Source organism: Orcinus orca, chromosome 2 (assembly GCF_937001465.1).
Source record: "Orcinus orca chromosome 2, mOrcOrc1.1, whole genome shotgun sequence".
Taxonomy (NCBI): Eukaryota; Metazoa; Chordata; class Mammalia; order Artiodactyla; family Delphinidae; genus Orcinus; species Orcinus orca.
Genome location: NC_064560.1, coordinates 188,429,763 through 188,451,747, shown reverse-complemented (window position 1 = coordinate 188,451,747; position 21,985 = coordinate 188,429,763). Strand labels below are relative to the sequence as shown.

Here is a 21,985-nt window from a genome sequence, read left to right as displayed (position 1 = left end):
TTTGTTTATTCATTCACTTATTTGTTCATCCAGCAAACATTTATGTGCTAGGAGCTGGGGTTGAGACAGCAAACGATCCCAGTGGATTCTCTAGTCCAACAGGAAGATAAATAACTACAAGTAGGCTTACACCTTAGGAAAGGAGAAGAAGGCAATACTGCCTCTTTAAATTCAGCCTTTCACTTTGCACGTTTTCCCCAAAAGAGATGGTCATATAACAGTTGTGGCTAAAAAATCAAAATTCACTTTATTTTTTTGATATTTCCCAATAATTCGTGATACGACCGGAGATTGACCCTGGAATTTTCTTTCATGGAGGGCAATATTGCAGGCCGACTCTTGGGTCATGCTCTGGACGGGAGTATCCTCAGTGAGCATACACAGCAGGAACATAACAGTGCGGTGTGAGGACTACTGCCCAACTCTGTTTAGTTTCAGACGATTTGTTCCAACATTCACTTGTTCTGCCAGTGTTTATTCAGCTGCTGCTCCTGCCAGATGTTCTCCAGGTGCTGGGGGTGAAATGGTGAGCAGCCAGACGTGCTTCTTGCTTTCAGAGAGAAACCAGGTCCTTATATTCCTGGGTGTATAACTACACCCCGAGATGGGGCTCAGGCGGCAAGGTACCCATTTCTGTGAGAGGCCATTGAAGTTGACCTGGAGCTGGTGGTTAGGGGAGGTTTCCCGAGCAAGTGACTGAGCAGAGCCTGAAGATGAATCAGTGCAGAGGAGCTAATTCACAAAGGCAAGGTGGACTGGGAAGGGCGCTCGTGTTGGTTAGACCTGAAAGGATCCTGAATGGGCATCAGAGGCATCTGGTCCAACCAACCCATGCTTTTTCTCTGCTCTGTTTTTCTCAGTATTTAACGGGCATCAAATGTACTACGAACAGTGCTTACCAGGGATCTTCTTAGGTTCAGTTAAGCATTCCGACCCACAAGACTTTCAGTGGCCACACTTGGCCATCTGTGGAGACAGATCTGGAGCAGAACCGTAAGTTGCCAACCAGGCAGTGTCAAGGGTTTCTCTCCTGTGAGCTGTGCTCTTGGCAGTCATCTGGCCACCCAGGAGCTGTCCTCTTTGCCCCTCCCTCATCCTGTGACAGCTCACATGCTAGAGAGTGAGCTTCACGTGGAGTAGGGATGGGGTCTGCCCCGGCTTAACATCTCCCTGAGGGATATGCTCAGTTGTAAGTCATCACATTCAAGGAAGCCCGAAGCGGCGTTGTCCCCGTCAGATATTTATAATTCCTTCCAGTCCAGATGCAAGATATCAGTCAGAGGTCATTCTTAATATAAGCAATGTTGCCTCGTAACATAATTGACATTCTAGCTTTATTAGGTTTCCAGGGAAACAGAACTAGAAAGTTAACCTAAGGTCAGATTCTCAAGCAGGAGAGGAAAGGAATTTGCTAACCCTTTGCCCACATTGTGTTTTTTTTCCTTTATCTAATCTGTTTATTGTCTGTCTCCCATCACTGGCATATAAGTTCCAGGAATTTGTATCTGTTTGGTTTGGGGAGGGATCTGTACCTTGAGAGTATCTGGTATACAGGTGTACGTGAATGAATGAGTGAGTGAGTGAATGAACTTATGTTCGTCCGAGATGGCTGTGGCTCACAGATGCCTGACAGTTGTGTGTTTTCTTTAAAATTAGTTCACGCAGCATGTATGTACTGAGAGCTAAGCGTGCAAGCACTGTGCTAGGTGCCGGGATGTAAGGAAGAAAAAGACAGCCTAGACGGGCCTCGTGGAAGTGACCGCTCCTGTTGCTGTTTAGGGGGAGCTGTGCTCTGACCGTCCAGCTCTTCCCACAGATGATGTCCTTCTGTTGGAAGAGGGTGAAGGGGGCCAGGTATCAAGTGGTTTCCTTGACCTCAGTAAGAGATAATACGTTTTCTGGGAAGGTCATAGGGACTTCTGTCTGCCTTATCTCTGAGACTGTTTCCAATAACGGTGGCTTTATTATAAGACACCCCCCAAGCAGGCCTGATAGACTCTTTCTTTTCTGAGAAGCTCCTAGCTTGGTGGAAAATTGGTGCTTGTAGCCCTCCTTACTTAAGCCTGGCGTGTACACATCTGGATGGGATTCTAGCGTTCCCACAGCAGGAAAGAGAATTATCATTTTCCACGGTTTAGTGTTGAGAACATTTGCTCCCAGAGCCTCCCAGACGCGCATTTTTTTTCAAGTATGTAGCTCTTTGAGTTGAAACCTCACAGGCTGAAGTTGGACACAGAAGCCCGAGAGCCTGTTTAAGCATGGCCTTTGTACGCAGCCCCTCAAGGGCAGGCCATTGAAATGACACGTGTGTGTCGGGAAGGAGGAATTCACGTCCCGTCTGGTCAAGGAGGAAGCCAGAGTTTACCCTCTCTGAGCCTGTCAGACTGTGGAGCGCTTTCTCGGTAATTTAGTGACGTCTGTGCCACAGAGCCGGTCCAGATGTATCTGCCCGGGAAGCGGGGTGGATGGGCAGGAGGGTGTTGGGAAGGCACGCAGCATTCCTGTTCTTGGCCAGAGCAAATCTCATCAACCTGTTCTTTCCCTTCCCTGGTTTAGGTGTCAAATGTGTTAATATTTTATATGAGGGCAGGGTGCAGGGGGTGGAGGCCCCAGCTCTTTTCAAGGGATATTTCCTACCTATTTCTTTTTAAGTCATCATTTTTCTCTCCATACTTTTTTTTTTTTTTTTGCAGAGGTATTTTTAGTCAGCTCTTAGAGAGAGTTGCAGAGAGGTTGAGTTAAAGCCCAGAAAATGACTGAGACATCTTTGGAAAATTTATGACTTTTCTTAGGAAATGCTAGAACCTTCTATTGAAAGTGAGGGGGCCATAAATTTTCTTACAAACACCTGCCTTTATATTTTTATAGCGATGTCCGCCATAGATCTTTACGCCGATAAGGATATCTGCAATATGATTGTATGTTCTCATAGCAAAATCCTGCATTAAATTGTAAGGTTTTTAAAAATTAATGAATTGCTTTTTTCAATTGACATTTGATTTTTCCACCTTCCTCTCTATTTGAGGTTTGAATTTTTACTTTTTATTCACAGGTGACTTTGGTGGTGATTCTCTAGGCCCGGCACAGACATACTGTACCTTTTTGTTCAGTTAGCTCTTCCTTCTGTATCTTCTCTTTGCTGGCAGGTGCTTGGTTGATGGTTATGGGAGCTGGTTCTCCTTTGACTCTCCCTGGCAAATTAGCATCAGAAGCAGCAATCTCTGCATGTTGGAAACAAGCAGTTAAAATACCAGGAAGAATCTGATGTTGTGTTTCTTCTGAAGAATACTCAGAAAAACTCATTAGCCAGACTTGGTAAAACCTCTGAATTACAGATTTTTTTAAAGATGCAATTACACTGCTTTCAAGTACGTTTTGAGCTAGTTAAAAAAAAGAAGATATTGCCATCTCAACTCCATGTATGTTTATTGAGAGCCTGCTGGGCACCAGTCACTAGGATAAGCTCTGGGATATGAGATGAATAAAAAATGTTCTCTGAGCTCATGGGGAAGACAACAAATAATTATAACACCTGGTGAAAAGCACTATAAAGAAAAGATGGGCTGGTGGGGAGAAGGAGAGGGAGGGGAGGAAGGAGGAACAAGCACTTGCCTGGGTGCGTTCATCAAGTTCATTAGAAGAACTGACATTTGAACTCGGTCTCTGAGGGAGGGGTAAGATTTCCCCATCTCAGGGAGGCCTGGGGGGGGGGCAGGGATGGCAGTCCTGGTTGAATGCTAGAGCTACCAGGCCAGACACACTTTATGCACTCTTGGCAGGCAGCATTGTCTAGTGGTTAAAAGCCATTGGCTCTGGATCCACCTGCCTGGGTTTGAATCCTCTCCCTTACAAGCACGGTGACCTTGGCAAGTTACTTAACCTCTCTGTGTTTCACTTTCCTCATTTGTAAACTGGGGATAATAATAGTACCTGCTTCATAGTGTTGTTAGGCAGATTAAGTGCGTTAGTAATTATTGTGTGTTTGGACAGTGTCTGGCACACGGTAAGTTTGATAAATAAATTAATAAAACCCTGCAGAGTGAAGGGTTTGTCAGCTCCCTAGAAGAAAAGGTAAGAATCAGCAGCTGAGAAGTCTGGGAAGATGATAACAACAGTGGCAGTATAGTTTTGGGATCTTCTCATATCCTGTCATTAAAAAAGACACAGTAACCGGACAGCAAAACCAAAAACCCCGTGCACAACATTTACAGTGAAACTAGATGACAAGGTGTACTCACGAACACCAAAGTACAAGCTAATGGCGACAGACTACCAACAGCTAGAGACAAGCATGTTATTTGCATCTGTGTGGGAGAAAGCAGAAGGAAGCAATGGGGGATCCCAGGGGCCTGAGGACAGGAGACCCGAAAATAGCCCTCAAGACTCCTGGAAAGCTTGTCTGGCCAATTTGAGATTAGCTGCTGAAAATGAGAGGGTTTTGCCAAGTAAGGTCTAAGGGACTGGAGCAGTCTGGCCCCTGTGAAGACTTGAAACCGACCCACTAGGGCTTTTTGCTGGGACTGGACCCCACAATGAGGAGAATGCTGAAAGTGGAATGAAAACTGACCAAGTGACACAAGAGACAAAAGAACGATCAGGTAGAGATAAAGGTGAAGGACGCGGAGGTAGCCAGGAACTATCATAAAGCAAGATGCTACCATTATTTTTTAGTGGCTTTATTCAGGTATAACTTATATATCAAAAATTCACCTGTTGTAAATATTACAGTTCAGTTGTTTTAAATAAACTTACGGAAGCATTGCAGTCATTGGCACAATTCAGCGTTAGAACATTCCATCACCCTAAAAGTTCTTCATGCCTATTTGTAATCAGTCCCCACTCCTACCCCCAGCTCCAGACAACCACTTATCTGCTCTATAGCTTTGCCTTTTCCAGAAATGTCACATAAATGGGATCATAGAATATGTCGTCCTTTGTGTATTGCTTCTTTCTCTTAGCATAATGTGTTTGAGGTTTACCCACGTTGTTGAATATATATGAGTAATCACTCCTTTGTATTGCTAAATAGTTTTTCCATTGTTTGTCCGTTTACCAGTTGATGAACATTTGGATCATTTCCACTCTGGGGCTATTATGAATAATGCTGCTATGATCACTCATGGACAAATCTTTCTGTAGACATATGTTTTCATTTTCCTTAGATAGATTCATCAGAGTGGAATTGATGGGTCATAAGTTTATGTTTAACTTTTAAGAAACTGCTAAGCTGTTTTCCTGAGTGACTGTACCATTTTACCTTCCTAGCAGCAGTGTATGAGAGTTCCAGCTTCTTTCCATTCTCTTCAACATTTAGTGTTGGCAGTTTTGAAATTAAAGCCAGTCTGGTGGGTTCGTAGTGGTATCTCGTGATTTTAATTTGCATTTCCCTAATGATTAATGATGTTCAGCTGTTTTGCATGTGCCTATTAGCTATTATATCTTCTTTGGTGAAACGTCTTCAGATCTTTTGCCCTGTTTTCAATTGGATTGTCATCTTATTATCAAGTTGTAAGAGTTCCTTATATATTCTGGATACAGGTCCTTTATCAGATATATAATTTGCAGATATTTTCTGCCAGTCTATGGCAGGTGTTCATTTTTTTAAATTATGTCATTCAGAGAGGAAAAGTTAATTTTGATGAAGTCCAACTTAACCAATTTTTCTTTTTATGGATCGTCCTTTTGGTGTCATAGCTAAGAAATTTTGGCCCAATCTAAGACCACAAAGTTTTTCTCCTGTGTTTTATTACAGAAGTTTTATAGTTTTAACTTTTACACGTAGGCCTCTAATCTATTTTGAGTTAATATTTGTGTACGGTGCGATGTAAGAGTCTAAGTGAATTTTTTTTTTTTTGCATTTAGATATCCAGTTGTCTAAGCACCATTTGTTGAAAAGTCAACTCTTTTCCCATTAAATTGCCTTGACACTTTAGCAAAATAATTAATTAATTGAGCATAAATATAAAGGTTTATTTCTGGGGTCTCTATTTTGTGTCATTGATTTATATGTCTATTCTTAAGCCAATAGCACACTGTCTTGAATATGTAGCTGTATTGCAAGTTTTGAAATTAGGTAGTGTAAGTCCTCTAATTTTGTTCTTTTTCAAAATTATTTTGGCTACTCTCAGTCTTTGATATTTCCATATGAATTTTAGACTCAGCTTGTCAATTTCTACAAAAAAAAAAAAAAAGCCTGCCAGGATGTGAATAAGGCTGGCAGTGAATCTCTAGATCAATTTAGGGAGAATTGCCACATTAACAATAGTGAATCTTCCAATCCATTGTCTCTTCTTTTATGTAGATCCTCTTTAATTTCTCTCAAAATCTTTTCGCAGTTTTTATTACACAGGTTTTGAATTTTTTGTTAAATTTGTTCCTAAGTAGTTTATTCATTTTATGTTATTGTGATTGAAATTGTTTTTAAAATTTTATTTTCAGATTATTCTTTGCTTATATATATATATATATACATATATATACTATTGATTTTTATATATATAGATGCTGTATCTTGCAACCTTGCTGAACTTGTTAACTAGTTCTTATAATTTTTAATAGATCGATTACTTAGGATTTTTACATATGGGATCATGTCATCTGTGAATAAAAACAGTTTTACTTCCTCCTTTCCAAACCGTATGTCTTTTATTTCTACCGTCACCTTATTGCACTGCCCCGAACCTTCAATACAATGTTGAATAGAAGTGGTGAGAGCAGACCTCTTTATCTTACTCCTGCCCGATCTTAGGGAGAAAGCATGCAGTCTTTCACCATTAAGTAAGATGTTAGCTGTAGGTTTTTCATAGATACCTCTTTGTCTCTAGTAATATTTCTTCACTTAAAGTCTGCCTTATCTGATATTAATATAGCCACTCCAGCCATCTTGTGGTTACTGTTTACATAGTGTATCTTTTTCATCCTTTTGCTTTCAACCTATTTGTATCTTTGAATTAAAACACCTCTCTTGTATATCTCTTGCAGATAGCGGATAGTTGGAGCTTGCTTTTTTTATCCAGTATAAAAAAAATTGCCTTTTGATTGGAATATTTAACTCATTCACATGTAATGTAACTACTGACATGATTAGATCTACATCTGCCATTTTGCTCTTTGTTTTCTGTATGTCTCGTGTCTTTTTTATTCTTTGTTCCTCCCTATGGCCCTCTTTTGTGTTAAACAAATACCTTTCAGCATTACATTTTAATTCCTCTGTTGATTTTTTACCTGTATTTTTTGAAAATTTCTATGGTGGTTCCTCTATGAATTATAAAACATATCTTAAATTATCCATCTATTTCAGTAAAATATGCAGGTTAGCTCTAATATAGCTTTATTTCCTCCCTCCTTTTGCTACTAATGTCTCTATATGTTATAAACACAACAGTGCGATATTAATAATTATTTCCTCATACAGTCCTATTTTTAATATAAATTAAAAGAAGAAAAGATTTTAAAATATATTTAAACTATATTTAACCACATATTTATATTTCTAGTACTCTTACTAATTTACTCCTGTGGTTTCAAATTACCTTCTGTTGTCATTTCCTTGTAGTCTGAAGGACTTCCTTTAAAATTTTGTATTGGGCATGCCTGCTAGATATGAATTCTCCCACTTTTTGTTTATCTGGGAATGTCTTTATTTTGCCATCATTTTTGAGTGACAATTTTACGCCATGCAGAATTCTTGGTGATTTTTTTTTTTCTCTCATCACTTTGAGTATATCTTCCCCTATGTTTGATGAGAAGTCACTATTAATCTTAACTGTTGTTCCCCTCTATGTGATTAATTATTTTTCTGTTGTTACTTTCAAGATTTGTTTTTCCGCAGTTTTATCATTATGTGTCTCTGTTTTTCTTCAGCCTTTTTTTTTTCTCTGTTCTTTGGATTGGATGATTTTTATTCATTTATCTTAAGTTCAGTGATTTTTTAGCTATCTCAAAGCTGCTGTTGAGCCCATTTAGGGAATTTTTAATTTTAGTTATACTTTTTAACTCTAAAATCCCCACTTGGTTAATTTTTATAGTTTCTATTTCTCTGTTGAGATTCCCTATTTGCTGACTTGCTATTTTCTTTTAATCTTTAAACGTAGTTTCTATTAATTCTTTGATCATACTTATAATAGGTACTTTGAAGTCTTTGCTAAATCCAACACGTAGGCTCACTCAGAGTGAGTTTATATTGACTACTCTTTTTTTTTTAAAGTATAGGTCATGCTTCCCTATTTCTTTGATTGTCTCATAACAGATATAGTACAACCATAAACTAAAAAATGAAAGGAGAATGCTGATAGCATATGCAGAAAATAAGATTTTTAGCTTTTCAGTAATCATAATGATGGTGATATGATTTGATATTGTGAAATGTTTTTGTGTAACAAAATAGAGCAGCTTAATAGTCATGGAATGTTCTACTTCTCTTATCCCCCATGTCCTTGAGAACCAGGATTCTTGGTATGGGAGAAAGGCAAAATACATTTAAGATAGAAGGTATCAAGGAAAAACTCTGTAGTCCTGAATTTGTTTTTTTCTAATTTAATTTTTTTAAAGTATAGTTGATTTACAATGTTGTGCCCATCTCTGCTGTATAGCAAAGTGACTCAGTTATACGCATATAGACATTCTTTTTTTTTTTTTGCGGTACGCGGGCCTCTCACTGTTGTGGCCTGTCCTGCTGCGGAGCACAGGCTCCAGACGCGCAGGCTCAGCGGCCATGGCTCACGGGCGCAGCCGCTCTGCGGCATGTGGGATCTTCCCGGACCGGGGCACGAACCCGTGTCCCCTGCATCGTCAGGTGGACTCTCAATCACTGTGCCACCAGGGAAGCCCCAACATTCTTTTTTTTAAAATATTCTTCTCCATTATGGTTTATCACAGGATATTGAATATAGTTCCTTATGCCGTACTGAAGGACCTTGTTGTTTATCCATCCTATGTATAATAGTTTACATCTGCTAATCCCACACTCCCAGTCCTGTCCTCCCCTACCCCTCTCCCCCATGGCAACCACAAGTCTGTTCTCTGTGTCTGTGAGTCTGTTTCTGTTTTGTAGACAGGTTAATTTGTGCCTTATTTTATTATTGGAGTATAATTGCTTTATAATTGTGCCATATTTTAGATTCCACATATAACTGATATCATATGGTATATCTTTTTCTGACTTACTTCACTTAGTATCATAATCTCTAGTTGCATCTATGTTACTGCAAATGGCATTATTGCATTCTTTTTTATAGCTGAGTAGTATTCCATTGTATATATATGTACCACATCTTCTTTATCCATTTGTCTATCGATGGACATTTAGGTATTTTCCATGACTTGGCTATTGTGAAATAGTGCTGCTATGAACATAGGGGTGCATGTATCTTTTTGAATTATGGGTTTGTCCCGGTATATGCTCAGGAGTGGGATTGCTGGATCATATGGTAATTCTATTTTTAGTTTTCTGAGGAACCTCCACCTGTTCTCCATAGTGACTGTACCAACTTATATTCCCACCAACAGTGTAGGAGGGTTCCCTTTTCTCCATACCCTTTCCAGCATTTGTTATTTGTAGTGTAGTCCTCAATTTGAATGACTGAATTGGAAATATCAGTATGAAATCATTAAGTATCTGTGTGTGTGTGTGTGTGTGTGTGTCTGTATGTGTATTTGTGTGTGCGTGTGTGTAGATATACACATATATGTTTGTGTGTGTATGTGTGTGTGTGTGTGTGTGTGTGTGTGTGAGAGAGAGAGAGAGAGAGAGAGAGGAGGTCCTTTAAATAAGTCCTTCAGAGAGACAAGGAGAGGAGAGGAGGTTTGGCTCAGTGACTAACCCAGTAGCAATGACCGTCCCTAGTGCCTAGGTTGTGATCTTGAAGTATCATTTTCCAATTTAAAAAACCTCATTCAGTTCTGGGTTAGGAAATAAATAAGACAAGCCTGTAAAATCTCTACATATCAGATAGCAAGAGAACTATCAAAGATTTCTAGGGCTATGTTTTCTAACATGGAATTCAGGCCATATATGGGACAATTTAAATTTCAAGAAGGATAAAAATTGCAATAGTCTCATCAAATATGTTTAAATTCATGAGTTCTAATTCAGTATCTAACAAAGTAGACAGAAAGAAAGATTCAAATGGTTTTCCTCCATTTACTGTATGAACTGGAAAACCAAATATTAGATGAAGGGAAACACCTCCCTATAAAATTATTCCAGCTAGTAAGTGAAAATGCAGTGAGAGAATTAGAATGTCACCATTTTGTAACTCCCAGTGAATTAACATATCTGACCAGCAAGCATCAAGGGCAGCTAACAGCAAAAAAAAGAGCGACAGCTGGACCCAATGTGCCTCCTGATGGAAGAACACAGGACTGGCAAAGTCTTGCAAAGGGATTGAACCTGAATGGGTGAAGCCTCAAAATCCAGCTCCCAAATGCAAGAAATACAGGGAAAGGAGGAATATATCCAACTGCATGACTCTGTGGTTTTCCTATCGAACTGCATGACTGTGTGGTTTTCCAGCCAATGGGAATCTCTACAGGTCAAGCAGTTCAGATTCTTTAACTGATTAATTGTAAGGAAAAGAAAGAGGTAGAAAGGGAACCTGTAGATTAAGCGAGATTTTAAAGACTCATCAAGTAAGAAAAAAAAAAAATGGGCAAGCGCAGGGATGTATACTTGAGTGATTGAGCTGTAAGGAGTGGAATGAGGCCATGACTATGAAAGTCAGGGGGGCAGTTACTCTGGTTGGATGGAGAGGCCTGTTAACTGGGATGGGGTGAGTGACAACGATTCTTTTTTTTTTTTTTTAAACTTGGGTGATAGTTACAAGTGTTTTTGCCTTGTAATAATTTCTCAAACGATATATTTGTTTTATGTGGCTTTCTGTGTCTATTTTTTATATAACAAAAAGTTAAAAAAAATAGTTGGGGTGGATAGAAGGACACCGAGCAGGGGCAGGGGAAGGATCCCTGCACTGGGGATCCCGGTCCTGGCTCCGCTGCCCGCTCAGCGCTGTTGGGCAGGCCTCTCCCATTCCATCTCTGGGACTCAGTTTCCCTCTCTGTCAGTTGAGGGTAACGAGTCCTGTCTGCTCACTAGGTTGGTGGGAGAACCATCTGGAACAATGGGCTGGGGGTGGCGTGGGACCAGCTCGTGTCACTTCAGAAGAAGTCGATGATGGCGAACATTTACTGAGCAGTGACTGTGGCCTCATGTGATCTTCACAGCAGCCCTGTGACTAGCAGGTGTGCAGCTGGTCTTACCCTGGAAGACCCCGTCTCTGTCCTGAAGCAGCTGAAAGTCTCTTTTTCTTTAAAAATATTTATTTTAGGGCTTCCCTGGTGGCGCAGTGGTTGAGAGTCCGCCGGCCGATGCAGGGGACACGGGTTCGTGCCCTGGTCCGGGAGGATCCCACGTGCTGCGGAGCGGCTGGGCCCGTGAGCCATGGCCGCTGAGCCTGCGCGTCTGGAGCCTGTGCTCCGCAATGGGAGAGGCCCCAACAGTGAGAGGCCCGCATACCACAAAAAAAAAAAAAAAATTATTTTATTTATTTATTTGGCTGCGCTGTTGTCTTAGTTGCAGCTCGTGGGCTCCTTAGTTGAGGCTCGCCAGCTCCTCAGTTGCAGCATGCTAACTCCTAGATGCGGCATGCATGTGGGATCCATGCACGGGTTCCCTGACCAGGGATCGAACCCAGGCCCCTATGCATTGGGAACGTGGAGTCCCAACCACTGCGCCACCAGGGAAGTTCCCAGCAGCCGAAAGTCTTAGGGAGGCTTTCTTGATGAGAGAGAGGACTCATTTGTAATTATCTTGTCAGGGGTCTATTAGTAAATGTCCGCTCTTCTGGATGGCTTAGAAGGGCTTGAAAATAGCTTATTCTGCTGAGCAAATTCAATATTCTCCCCACAGATCATGTTTGCCCTGCTCATGTGCTTAACAAAGCTTTTTTTCTATAGATGGTGCAAAGGTACAGTTGAGCTCACCATCTGAGTGATTGGACGTGAATTCTGACTGGGAAGGGCCACTCTGTGAGGCATATGATGAAAGCATCTGATGTAGAAGCTTGTCCTAACAAATTGTGGACAGACCCGTTTTTATATTACCATCATTTTGTCAATGTTAGTCTCCTTGTCCATCCTGGTCCAGTTCAGAGTTCTCTTTCTGCCGTGAAGGTTAGCCCACGCGGCAGAAATGCTCTGCTGTCCCTTTGTTGTCTGCCGCCACTGGCAGGGGCCATGAATCACAGCCCTTCTTCAGAGCCAAGTGTGTCCCGGTAGGAATTTGGCCTGGCCCTCGCTGTTCCCAGCCTTCCTTGCTTCTCTTCTGCCCTGTCGTGCTTTTGCTTTTGTGTCATGGGAGTTAGTCACAGTTTCCAGACTGTTTGCAGGCTTCTGCATGACAGGGATCATCAACTTTTCTGGGCACTGGAGTCAGACTGGGCCTGGGTTCAAATACCAGCTCTTCTGTCTGTGGGCTGTGTGATGATCACGGGCACGTTACATAATTTCTCTGAGCCTTTGTTTCTTCGTGTATAAAACTACAGAAGATACTAAATACCTGTCAGTTGAGAAAAAAATTTTGACCATAGTATACGATGGAAACCAGTCCTGATGTTGCAGTATCTTCTGCTAAACCAGAGGTACACAAACGTACCAGTGTCTGTCTTTGGCTTTTACCCGATAACAGTTTATGTGTGGAACGGAGGACCAGGTGGTGGGTGGTGCGAGGGTTAGGGGAGGGTGGGGAATGGGAGGATTACATGATTTTGAGCGCTGGGCCAGCGACTTTACAGGCGTCATCTTATCCAGGCCTCAGGAGCAGGTATTAGTCCCATTTTACAGATGGGGAGGCAGGTACAGCAAGGTGAAGCCTGTTTCCCGGGCTCTTACCCTCCCGTGGAGGCCCAGCGCCTGGTACTGTTTCCCTTCGCCTTGTTTCCAGATGTCTCACATTCCAGTCTCTGTTCCTCGTCTCATGATCACTCTCAACCTTTGCCCTCTCCTTCTTTTCTATCCCCAACTTACTAATCTTTCCCAGCCTGACTCACAAGAACCTGTGAGGATTCCAAGCGGCACCATGCTGCCTCAAACTGGGCAACACTGCTTTGTTTTCCCCGAGAAAATTCCCGGAGGCTTTTATGTGCCTGCTTCATGGCCAAGGTCCTCCTTTCCCCTCCAAGGGTGCCTGGTCTGGTTTTGAATGGGACCCTCGGGCTGACCTGGCCTGAGCGCTGCCTTCAGAGTTGCTGCCATTCCCCGTCCCCACTCAGCTCTCCTCACCCCCATCTCTTGCCTGCTTGGCTCCTGAAGGCGTTTGGACCCGTGACTCCTGGACATTTAAAGGCCTATATATATATATATTTTTTTTTAATTTTATTATTTTATTTTTGGCTGCGTTGGGTCTTCATGGCTGAGTGCAGGCTTTCTCCAGTTGTGGCGATTGGGGACTACTGTTCATCGCGGTGCGCAGGCTTCGCATTGCGGTGGCTTCTCTTGTTGTGGAGCACGGGCTCTAGGCACACGGGCTCGGTAGTTGTGGCTCTCGGGCTCTAGAGCGCAGGCTCAGTAGTTGCGGAGCACGGGCTTAGCTGCTCCGCAGCATGTGGGATCTTCCTGGCTTGAACCCGTGTCCCCTGCATTGGCAGGCGGATTCTTAAGCACTGCGCCACCAGGGAAGCCCCTAAAGTCCTATATATGTTATTTTTAAACTGAGTCCCTTGGATTTTTTCTCACTTGTCATAGCTTTTGAAATATTGTCCCCAGAGGTTGTTTTGGAAATGCAGTTCTGTTTCCCGCTATTGGAATGGAAGTGAACACTGTCCTCTTATCCTTGTATTGAACCTTCAGCTTAAGTACTGTGGTCCATCTGGAAGGACTGCCCCCCCACCTTGATGTCCTCTCTGCCTTTCCCCCTCTCCACAGCCCAAGTGACTGGATGAACAGGATGGTCAGAAGTCCTCCTAACTATGTGACCCTGCTGCTTAGAATTCATGAATGTTTGAAGCCATATTGTTAGCAGACCAGTTCTACCTCCTAGATTGTTTTCCTTCTGCTTTATTACTGACATTTTAAATGAGTATTAGATTGGCCTGGTGCGTATCAGGGTTCCACGTAATAAGCTATGTCCCTTCTTGGAAGCAGGCCTTGGAGCCCTGGCCTCTCTTGCACTCCTCGTGCTACATGTGTGTGTGTCTCCCACCTCGGGCTGCTCTCGAGCAAACACTTCCCTCTGTGGAAGTGAACGATGTCGGTGCTGAGCTTTTCTCTTGTCAGCTTTGTATCAGGCTCTCCTAGAACTTTAGTGGCTAAACCTCCTGGACCACTACTTTGAGCCACTAAACTACCTCTAGTGGCTCAGCCACCCAAGCTCACATTTTTGAGTTTGGACTGGCCCCTGTTGATTGATTCAGAGCAAACCTGTATTAGCTGAGCCAGAACAAGAAGGACTCAACTGCTAACAGCCTTGGTTCCTCTGCCTCATCTGTGTTGTTGGGCTCTGACCCTTGCCCGGTGGCCTTTGGCGGAGACTCTCTGCTCCTCCCCACGGGCACCAGCACTCCTAAGCGATGTCGCCATCCTTTCCTGCGAGAGTGACCACAGGGCCCCAGGAAAGAGCTTTTCACTCTTCCACCTGACATCAGTCGTGTCTTCTGTCATTGTGAGCATGGTAGGCTTTCAGTAAATAGCAGAGTGAATGAATGAATCAGACTGGGGAATATCTTTTTTTTTTCTTCAAAATTAAATGACTCCAAAGAAGTAAAACAGACTTTCATGTCTGTGCATTGACTGGAAGGTAGATTCCAGAATTCCAGAACCGTTTTGACCAATGGCAGAGTTTTGAGGATGATAGTGATAATCATGGCGAGTGCTTAAAAAGCACTTACTCCGTGTATGAACTCATTTAATTCCTACAGCCAGTCTATGAGGTGGGTACCTTTGTTCTCACCATTTTACAGATGAGGAAACCGAGGCAAGCACTTGCCCAAGGTCAACAACTAGTTAAGTGGAAGAGCTTGGGTCTGAGCCCAGACTGACTCCAGAGTCCGCGTTCTGTTTTGCCTCAGTTTGAGGACGTAGATTAGATGAGTACGTGGATTTCCAGGTGGGTGCCCTGAAGAGCGAGCCTCCTGTGTTAGACGCGCTCTGGTTCGTTTGTTAAAAGTGCTGTCAGATCGAGGAGTCCAGCTCTGCGTTAGGTACTGTGAGGCCTCTCGGGTCAAGTTGAGCCTCGTTACGATCCAGGTCTGCGGGAGGAAGCGCGTTTGTTGGCGAGCCCAGCATTGCGTCCCCGGGGTCCTCTCCTCATGCGCAGTGGACACTCGCTGTGTATTGTTTGAATGAGGATTGATATCCTTTGACTCATTTCCAAAGGTTGAAAGGAAGGAGGATGGGAGAGGAGCAGGCCTTTCCGTATCCCGTGTTTCCCCAGAGCCTCGGGGTCGGGATGAGGGGAGAGAATGGGTAGGAGGGTGCGTAGTCCTTCCGTCTGAGCCCCTACGGCAGTTTGTCCAGCTGTCATACATCACAGGCAGGACAGTTTGTCTGGCTGTCACATGTCACAGGCGTGAGCAGGCCGGGCCCTGCAGGGCTCCCTGTGCCTCGTCCACCTGTGTCTCTGCTGCCGGGACCCAGCTGCTCCCTGTGCTGTGGCTGCCTGGCCAGCTGACTAGGATGCCTGGTCTGCTCTGCTTTTGTCACGAGGAAGCCCTCGTTGCCAGGGTGGTCCAAAAAATGTTGTTAAGCCTAGTATGACTCTCATTAGGTTTGAAATGAGACTTACGGAAGCTTCGCCCGCTTGTTCAGGTCCCGGCGTGCACGGTTGTCACACCCTCCATTGCTATATCTAGGTTGCAGCTGGCTCGCTCCAGTGATCAGAGAGAGTCCTTTGCTAATGAGGCCAAGGTTGTGGGTTTGATCCCTGGCCCTTGACTACAGCAAGCCATCTGTCTTCACAAATGCATGTCACTGGATCTGAGGCAAAGAGTGTGCACAGAGGGAGAAGCTGGAATCCATTCTGGGAAAAACAGCTCCCTGACAGCCGGCCAGAAGTGGCCTTCCGTACTGTGAAGGATGTCTTTTTCTTCTCCCACTTTCTGGATCTGGAGTTCTGGTTTCGATTCCAGACTCTTTCCACATAGATGGTACTAAGGGTTGTATAAATGAAGGGGAAGCAATTCCCAAGCCTGAGAATGAAGAGAAATTGACCTAGGGATACATGGTATCCCTTTGTGTTTTTCTAGGGTTGTAAGTGCTGACAGTGTCCAGACACTGACAGGGTGGATCTCCTGGTGTGAGAAGGATCTCTTCAGTTGTCCTCTTTGTGATCACAAACATGCTTTTCAGCCAGGAGATGGGGAAGGGGATTTCAGAATGTAAGATTGCCCTCACCCCACAAAAAGCTTGCTGAGGGTCACTGGGTACCTGGTTGGCTCTGTGAGGCAGTTGGGACAAGAAGAGGTGAGTACAAGAGGGCCTGTGCTCTCAAGATGACTGCAGACGTAAATACAAAGGAAAAGCACAGGTTTAGTGCTGTCTACACTCAAAATAGGTACAAACTTGGACTTCCCTGGTGGCGCAGTGGTTGCGAATCCACCTGCCAGTGCAGAGGACACAGGTTTGAGCCCTGGTCCGGGAAGATGCCACATGCCGCAGAGCAACTAAGCCCGTGCGCCACAACTACTGAGCCCGCGCTCTAGCTGCAAGCCATGACTACTGAGCCAGTGTGCCACAACTACTGAGCCAGCGTGCCACAACTGCTGAGCCCACATGCCACAGCTACTGAAGCCCGTGCACCTAGAGCCCATGCTCCATAACAAGAGAAGCCACCGCACCGCAACGAAGAGTAGCCCCCTCCTGCCCCAACTAGAGAAAGCCCATGTGCAGCAACGAAGACCCAACGCAGCCAAAAATTAAAAAAAAAAAAAAAAAATGTACAAACTTGTTGGCAACACCAGGAGGCATTGTCGTGTCTTCCTGGGGAAGCTCACAAAAGGTTCTCAAAGGTGGCCTTTGACCTGGGTCTTGAAGGATGACTTAGGACTCTTTAAAGAGAGAGAGGAGCATGTGGAAAGGCACCTGGGCAGCAAGGTTTCCCTGAACTGTCTGAAAGGTTTTTTCAAAAGTCTCGAAATCCTCATTATCAACACAACCCTCTAGAAGCTGGCAGGCTGGGCATGCCTGGGTACGTTGCTTGCTACAGGCGTGTCCCTGCTCTCCCAGGCACCCATGCTACAAACACGGCTGAGGATGTATGAGACGTGTTCTGTTTAAAGGGAGCTTGCTGTGCTGCCTGCCAGTCCATGTGCGGTGAGAACGAAGGGGGTAAGAAACAGGTAGAAAATGCATCCCCTCGGGGTCGTGGTTCACTCAGCTCATGGTAGTTCTGAATTTCATTCATTCAACACATATTTATTGAGCACTTTCTGGATGCCAACTCTGTTTGAGGGGCTTGGGATATGGCAGTGAGCAAAACAAAGATCTTGGTCCTCAAGGCGCTTATGTTCTTATGGGGGATGTGAAGCCATCCAAGCTTCCTGGTGCTGTCCCGTGTTCACCAGTGTATCCTCAGGGATGAGACTGGAACCCGATATGTAACAGTGCTCAGTAATTATTGAAATAACCTACTGCTTAAGAGATTCAGAAGTGCCAGTTGGTATGAAAGAACATGGAAAAAGCCGAACGATTTCTTAGCTCTAAGAGATCTACTGTGTTGACTTGTTCTAAAATTGATCTTTAGTTATAAAGTTCTCCACCACAGAGAAAGAGAAAAAATACTGAACCTACGCTGGCAGTGGTACCTTTCCCTTGTTACCCAGGAATTTGACATCCAGTATTTTATTCACATCAGAACGTTGAGTTTGCGATGACAATGACAGTTGAGGTTGAATTTGAGTGCATTGGTGGCCTGGGCCAAACTCTGAGGTTAGAAGAGAATATGGAAGGACAGGTTAAGGGAAGAATTGTATTTTTCCACCCTGCTCCCAAGAAGTGAACATAAAAAATATAAAAATAAAATATATTGAGCTTGCAGTTGAAATAGCTGCCCATCACCAGGTGAAATAGTTCTCCAGTCTCCGAGTTTCTCCCAGCCTCGGTTTTCCATTTGGATTTGGATTTGGGAACTCTGGCTTCCTTCCCATGTACGTTTCCCCCTTGGTTCGATTGTAGGTTTGTACGTCAGAATGTACATTTCAGAGACCAGCCTTCAGAAGTGCTGCTTTCAAGGCCCAAAGGGTCAAGAGGGAGGCCGAGCGCTGGCCAGTCAGTGCCCTCCCCGGGTGTCCTCAGGAAGTCATGCTTCTGCAGTGACCTGAGGACCAGCACACGAGACCTGGAAGGAGGTGGCTCGGGGAGGAGCATGAAACCTGATGGAAAAGGGAGGAGAGAAGAAAAAAAGGAAGTATGTCAAGGGGGGGGATTAGAATGTGTGCCCGTGAACCGTGGGTGGGCTTTCCTTTGCCTGGGTTTGCACGAGAGCAAGGCTGAGGACGCTGGCCTGGGCTCTCCCTGCTGGGCTGGGGACTGTCGGTGATGTTGGCAGGTTTCGCCTGCCTGTCGGGCTGAACAACCAGCTGGTGCTCGAGGGACTTGTAGGCCCTTTCTCCGTGGTAAGAGCTTAGCAGTTGGGAACCGTTCCACGTGGAGGGAAGCGCACCCAGCTCAGGAAGCGAGGTGCAGGAGGTGAACCCCAAGTTCTGACAGCTTGCCAGTGCCTGCTGCTTGAATGCTGGCCAGAACCTTCCTTTTAAGAATAGTTTACCATAATGGATTTTGACATCATTGCATTCTCTAAGTCAAAGGTGTTGAAATGGAACAAATGACCTAATGTCGAGGGTCTGTGGAAACCCTCAAAACCAGGGCAACTCCTTGTCTCTCTTCTGTTCATTTTGGAGTGGAGTTTTTAAGCAGCGGTTCATTCCAGGTAGTTCATGGGTCTCCACATTTTAAGAATAAACTAAGAGTTTAGAGACATGAAAACAATCATGTGGCTTTTGTTTATTTCCCTCAAATTGGGGTATTTCATAGCCTTTAGAATGTAATTCTTGCAAGTTAATTCCTTTTTTTGTTCCTTTCTATCATGATTATCCATCTAGCTTAAAAATTTTTTTTCTGCTGTCATGGCAACAGTGGAAGTGATTGCTTGAATAAAATTATGTGACTAAAAACATGTATGGATGGTATAAGAGTTGCTGAGAATTGGATGTCTTTGCGCTTAGGATATTTATTTCCTTTTCTGATATTTAAGCTGGGTGATCTCTCCCCTCCAGTCCCCCTCCCTCCTGCCCCGTGGGTGGACAGGCAGCCTCATGGTTGTCCTGACGGTGCCGTTCGACCAGCACAGCCGGAGGCCTTCTGAGACATTCTGCGGTTACTGCAGATCTGCTGTTGACAAGCAGGATTCCTCCCAGCTTCAGGAAGAACTTGGTTCTGAATCCTAAGCTCTTCCCAGAAGTAACCTGGAAGCAGCTTGAGAAAAACTTGAATTTGCCTCAAAGGCAGTGTCAATGCGTCAGGAATACGCCCTCAGCTGCTACCGGTTTGGCCTCCTGTGCGGCGTCCTCTCGGTCACGGGGACTTCCTGCAGTCGCCACCAGAGGGCCTCGGTCCTGCACGGGAGAAACCACACCTCGGCCTCAGAGGGGAATTGAATTTCTCTACCCGTCGGTTCTCATTTAGGTCAGCTGAGGCCTCACCCTTGGACACCAGGCTGCTTCACCTGGGCCAGCAGATTTTCTTTCCAGTTTTGAACCAGCTCCTAGGAGAATCTCACCGGAGCGCATCCGATTTGTATTATGTATATATATTAATTTTCATATTAATGATGTAAAACATAGACCTTTCTCGCATGCATATTTTGTTCCTTCTTCTAGACCTGCACTTCAGCTTGAGGGCTCACATTTCTTTTGTCAGGAAGGGGAGAGGTTGGGTCGAAAGGTCCCAGCTGTCCCTCTCACTGGGTGTGGAGGGCTGAGCAAGCCGTTTCTCGTCTGTGTCCCAGTGGACCAGGTTGTGTCAGATCACTTATAGCTAGACACTTCTGTGCTTGCGTAACTGGATAGGTATCTCACTCTGCAAAGAGGGCCTGGGAGACATTCCAAATGGCCAATTCCCATCTGATAGCCTTCCCTGACTTATAACATATAGATTTGATACTGCCTACTGAAGGCTTAATTTCCACCCTGCCAAAACAGCCCTTTAAACCTGGGTCTCCAACTATATTGTCCCAGTCCCACCTTATTTCACACAGTTCAAAACGCCATTCTTTTTGTACATAGTAGGAGCTACTCTGCGATTCTGGAATAAAATGAGACTGCTCTGCCCTGCCCGTCCCCTTTTTCAGCTGTAGCTGTTTTCTCCCCACCATGTTACTTAACAGAACCGAGCTTCAGTCCAAAGCAAGTGTACTCTGGTGCCTGTGAACACAGATCCCATAAAAGCAGATGAAGGGGAAAGCAGCAGCGTAGACTGCATGTCCCAGGGCCTGTTACCTAATTTTTATTCACGTCTCCTTTAGTGCTGCCTGGACTGCCAGGCGCAAGCCTCTCTTTTCATGCCACCGTAAAGCTTCTGATCTGGTATCATCTGATATGTGTGGGTGAGAGGAATATGGGAGTATTGACGTATCTGTGCCAATAAACCATTACCTTCAAGTTCTGGGGCTGTTCTTGTGAATCAGCGTCCTGGGATGTTACGTTAGGTATAAGACACGAATTGATAGCCCTTGTGAGTGCTCGTAGCATACAGAACCCACCTTCAGTTTGATTTAATCCCTTTGTGTGATTCAAAATGTCATCCAAGAAGAGAGCTGAATACCTAGAGCATCTGCCACAGACTGCAGAGGCTGGCTGACAGGTCCGCACCGGCTGACCCGCTCTGTGGCTTTTTTGGAAAGCTGAGATGTGTTCTAACGAGCAGGTTATAAATATCACGGGGTTCTGTCGTAGGAGGTGGCGGTGCTCGATGTAAAGGGACCTGCTGGGAACCGCTCCCAGCTGAATGGGTCAGGCACAGCCTTCAGAGGGGGCAGACAGCAAGTGGGGTCTGGGCACGTGGACCGGGATTTACTAACGAATTACTGTCCCTTCACGAAACGTGTCACCCTGCACATCTCTGTGAGGTGTGTGGGCACCAAAATGAGGTATGCTGGCCCCAGTCAGGTGGCGCCGGCCTCCAGCCAGCGCTCACTAGCTGTGGGAGGGGCTGTGACCCTCTGCCTCGCTGGGGGCAGGAGGGGCCAATGGGTTTACTGGGCAGTGACGTATGTTCTTGAAGACACGGAGTGGTTGCTTGGTGGAGCCCCTCATTTTTCATACCTTTTCTCTTTGTCTTGCCTGTAAAGGTTGAGGTCACAAGAAGCCTTTCCCACGTTGCACACAGTGCCTTGTTGATACTCCTGTACCCCTTTGCCACCCACCTTGCGGTGAAAAGATAGTTTTCAGCACCACTCAGCAGAGCAGGAAAACTCCTCAGCCACTGTGAGGTAGAAGATAGACTCTGGAAAGATATCTTGCCTTTTGTTTTTTGCCTCGGATCTGATCTTCCGACATTTATTTTCCCGAGAAAATTGAATTGTGGAAGTTCAAAAGACCATTGATCCTAGGTCAAACTTTTCAGAGTTGAACAAAGATGGACAGGCATGTGCAGAACGATTGCTTACAGTCTCGCCAACAGCTTTTATGTAGGCAAAATGAATTGAAATATGTGTATAAAATATCTAACATTAATACACGCCAGACGGAAACCCTGTCCCATTCTGTGTGCGCACAGGAACTTGACGAGAGGAGTCGGGAGATTTAGAGAGCTCCTCAGAGCAGTGGAAACGAGAACAACCCAGAACCTGCGAATGGTAAGTGTAACTAATGACTTGGCTGAGGCCCGAGGCACTTCTAGTGCCTCTCTCTCTTTCATACGTGTATTATAAATAATACATTATATATCATAACATACTATGTAATATAGACATTATACATTATAAATTATATCTCAGTGA

The 21,985-nt window shown here is 44.5% G+C and overlaps 1 protein-coding gene across 12 annotated transcripts in view; it reads left to right on the top strand.

Annotated features, from left to right (window-relative positions):
* TTC7B (tetratricopeptide repeat domain 7B) overlaps positions 1-21,985 on the top strand; it is a 238,036-nt gene that overhangs the window by 83,093 nt on the left and 132,958 nt on the right. For 9 of the 12 annotated variants that reach the window (XM_049706986.1, XM_049706981.1, XM_049706980.1 and 6 more), the window contains one exon: positions 21,763-21,841. The exons of 1 other annotated variant lie outside the window; for it this stretch is intronic. In XM_049706986.1, the coding sequence (XP_049562943.1) occupies positions 21,763-21,841 (79 nt within the window). Of the gene's footprint in view, positions 1-12,476; positions 12,636-20,901; positions 21,134-21,762; positions 21,842-21,985 lie in introns of those variants that run through there. 2 more of the 12 variants (XM_049706988.1, XM_049706989.1) reach the window with 2 other exon arrangements.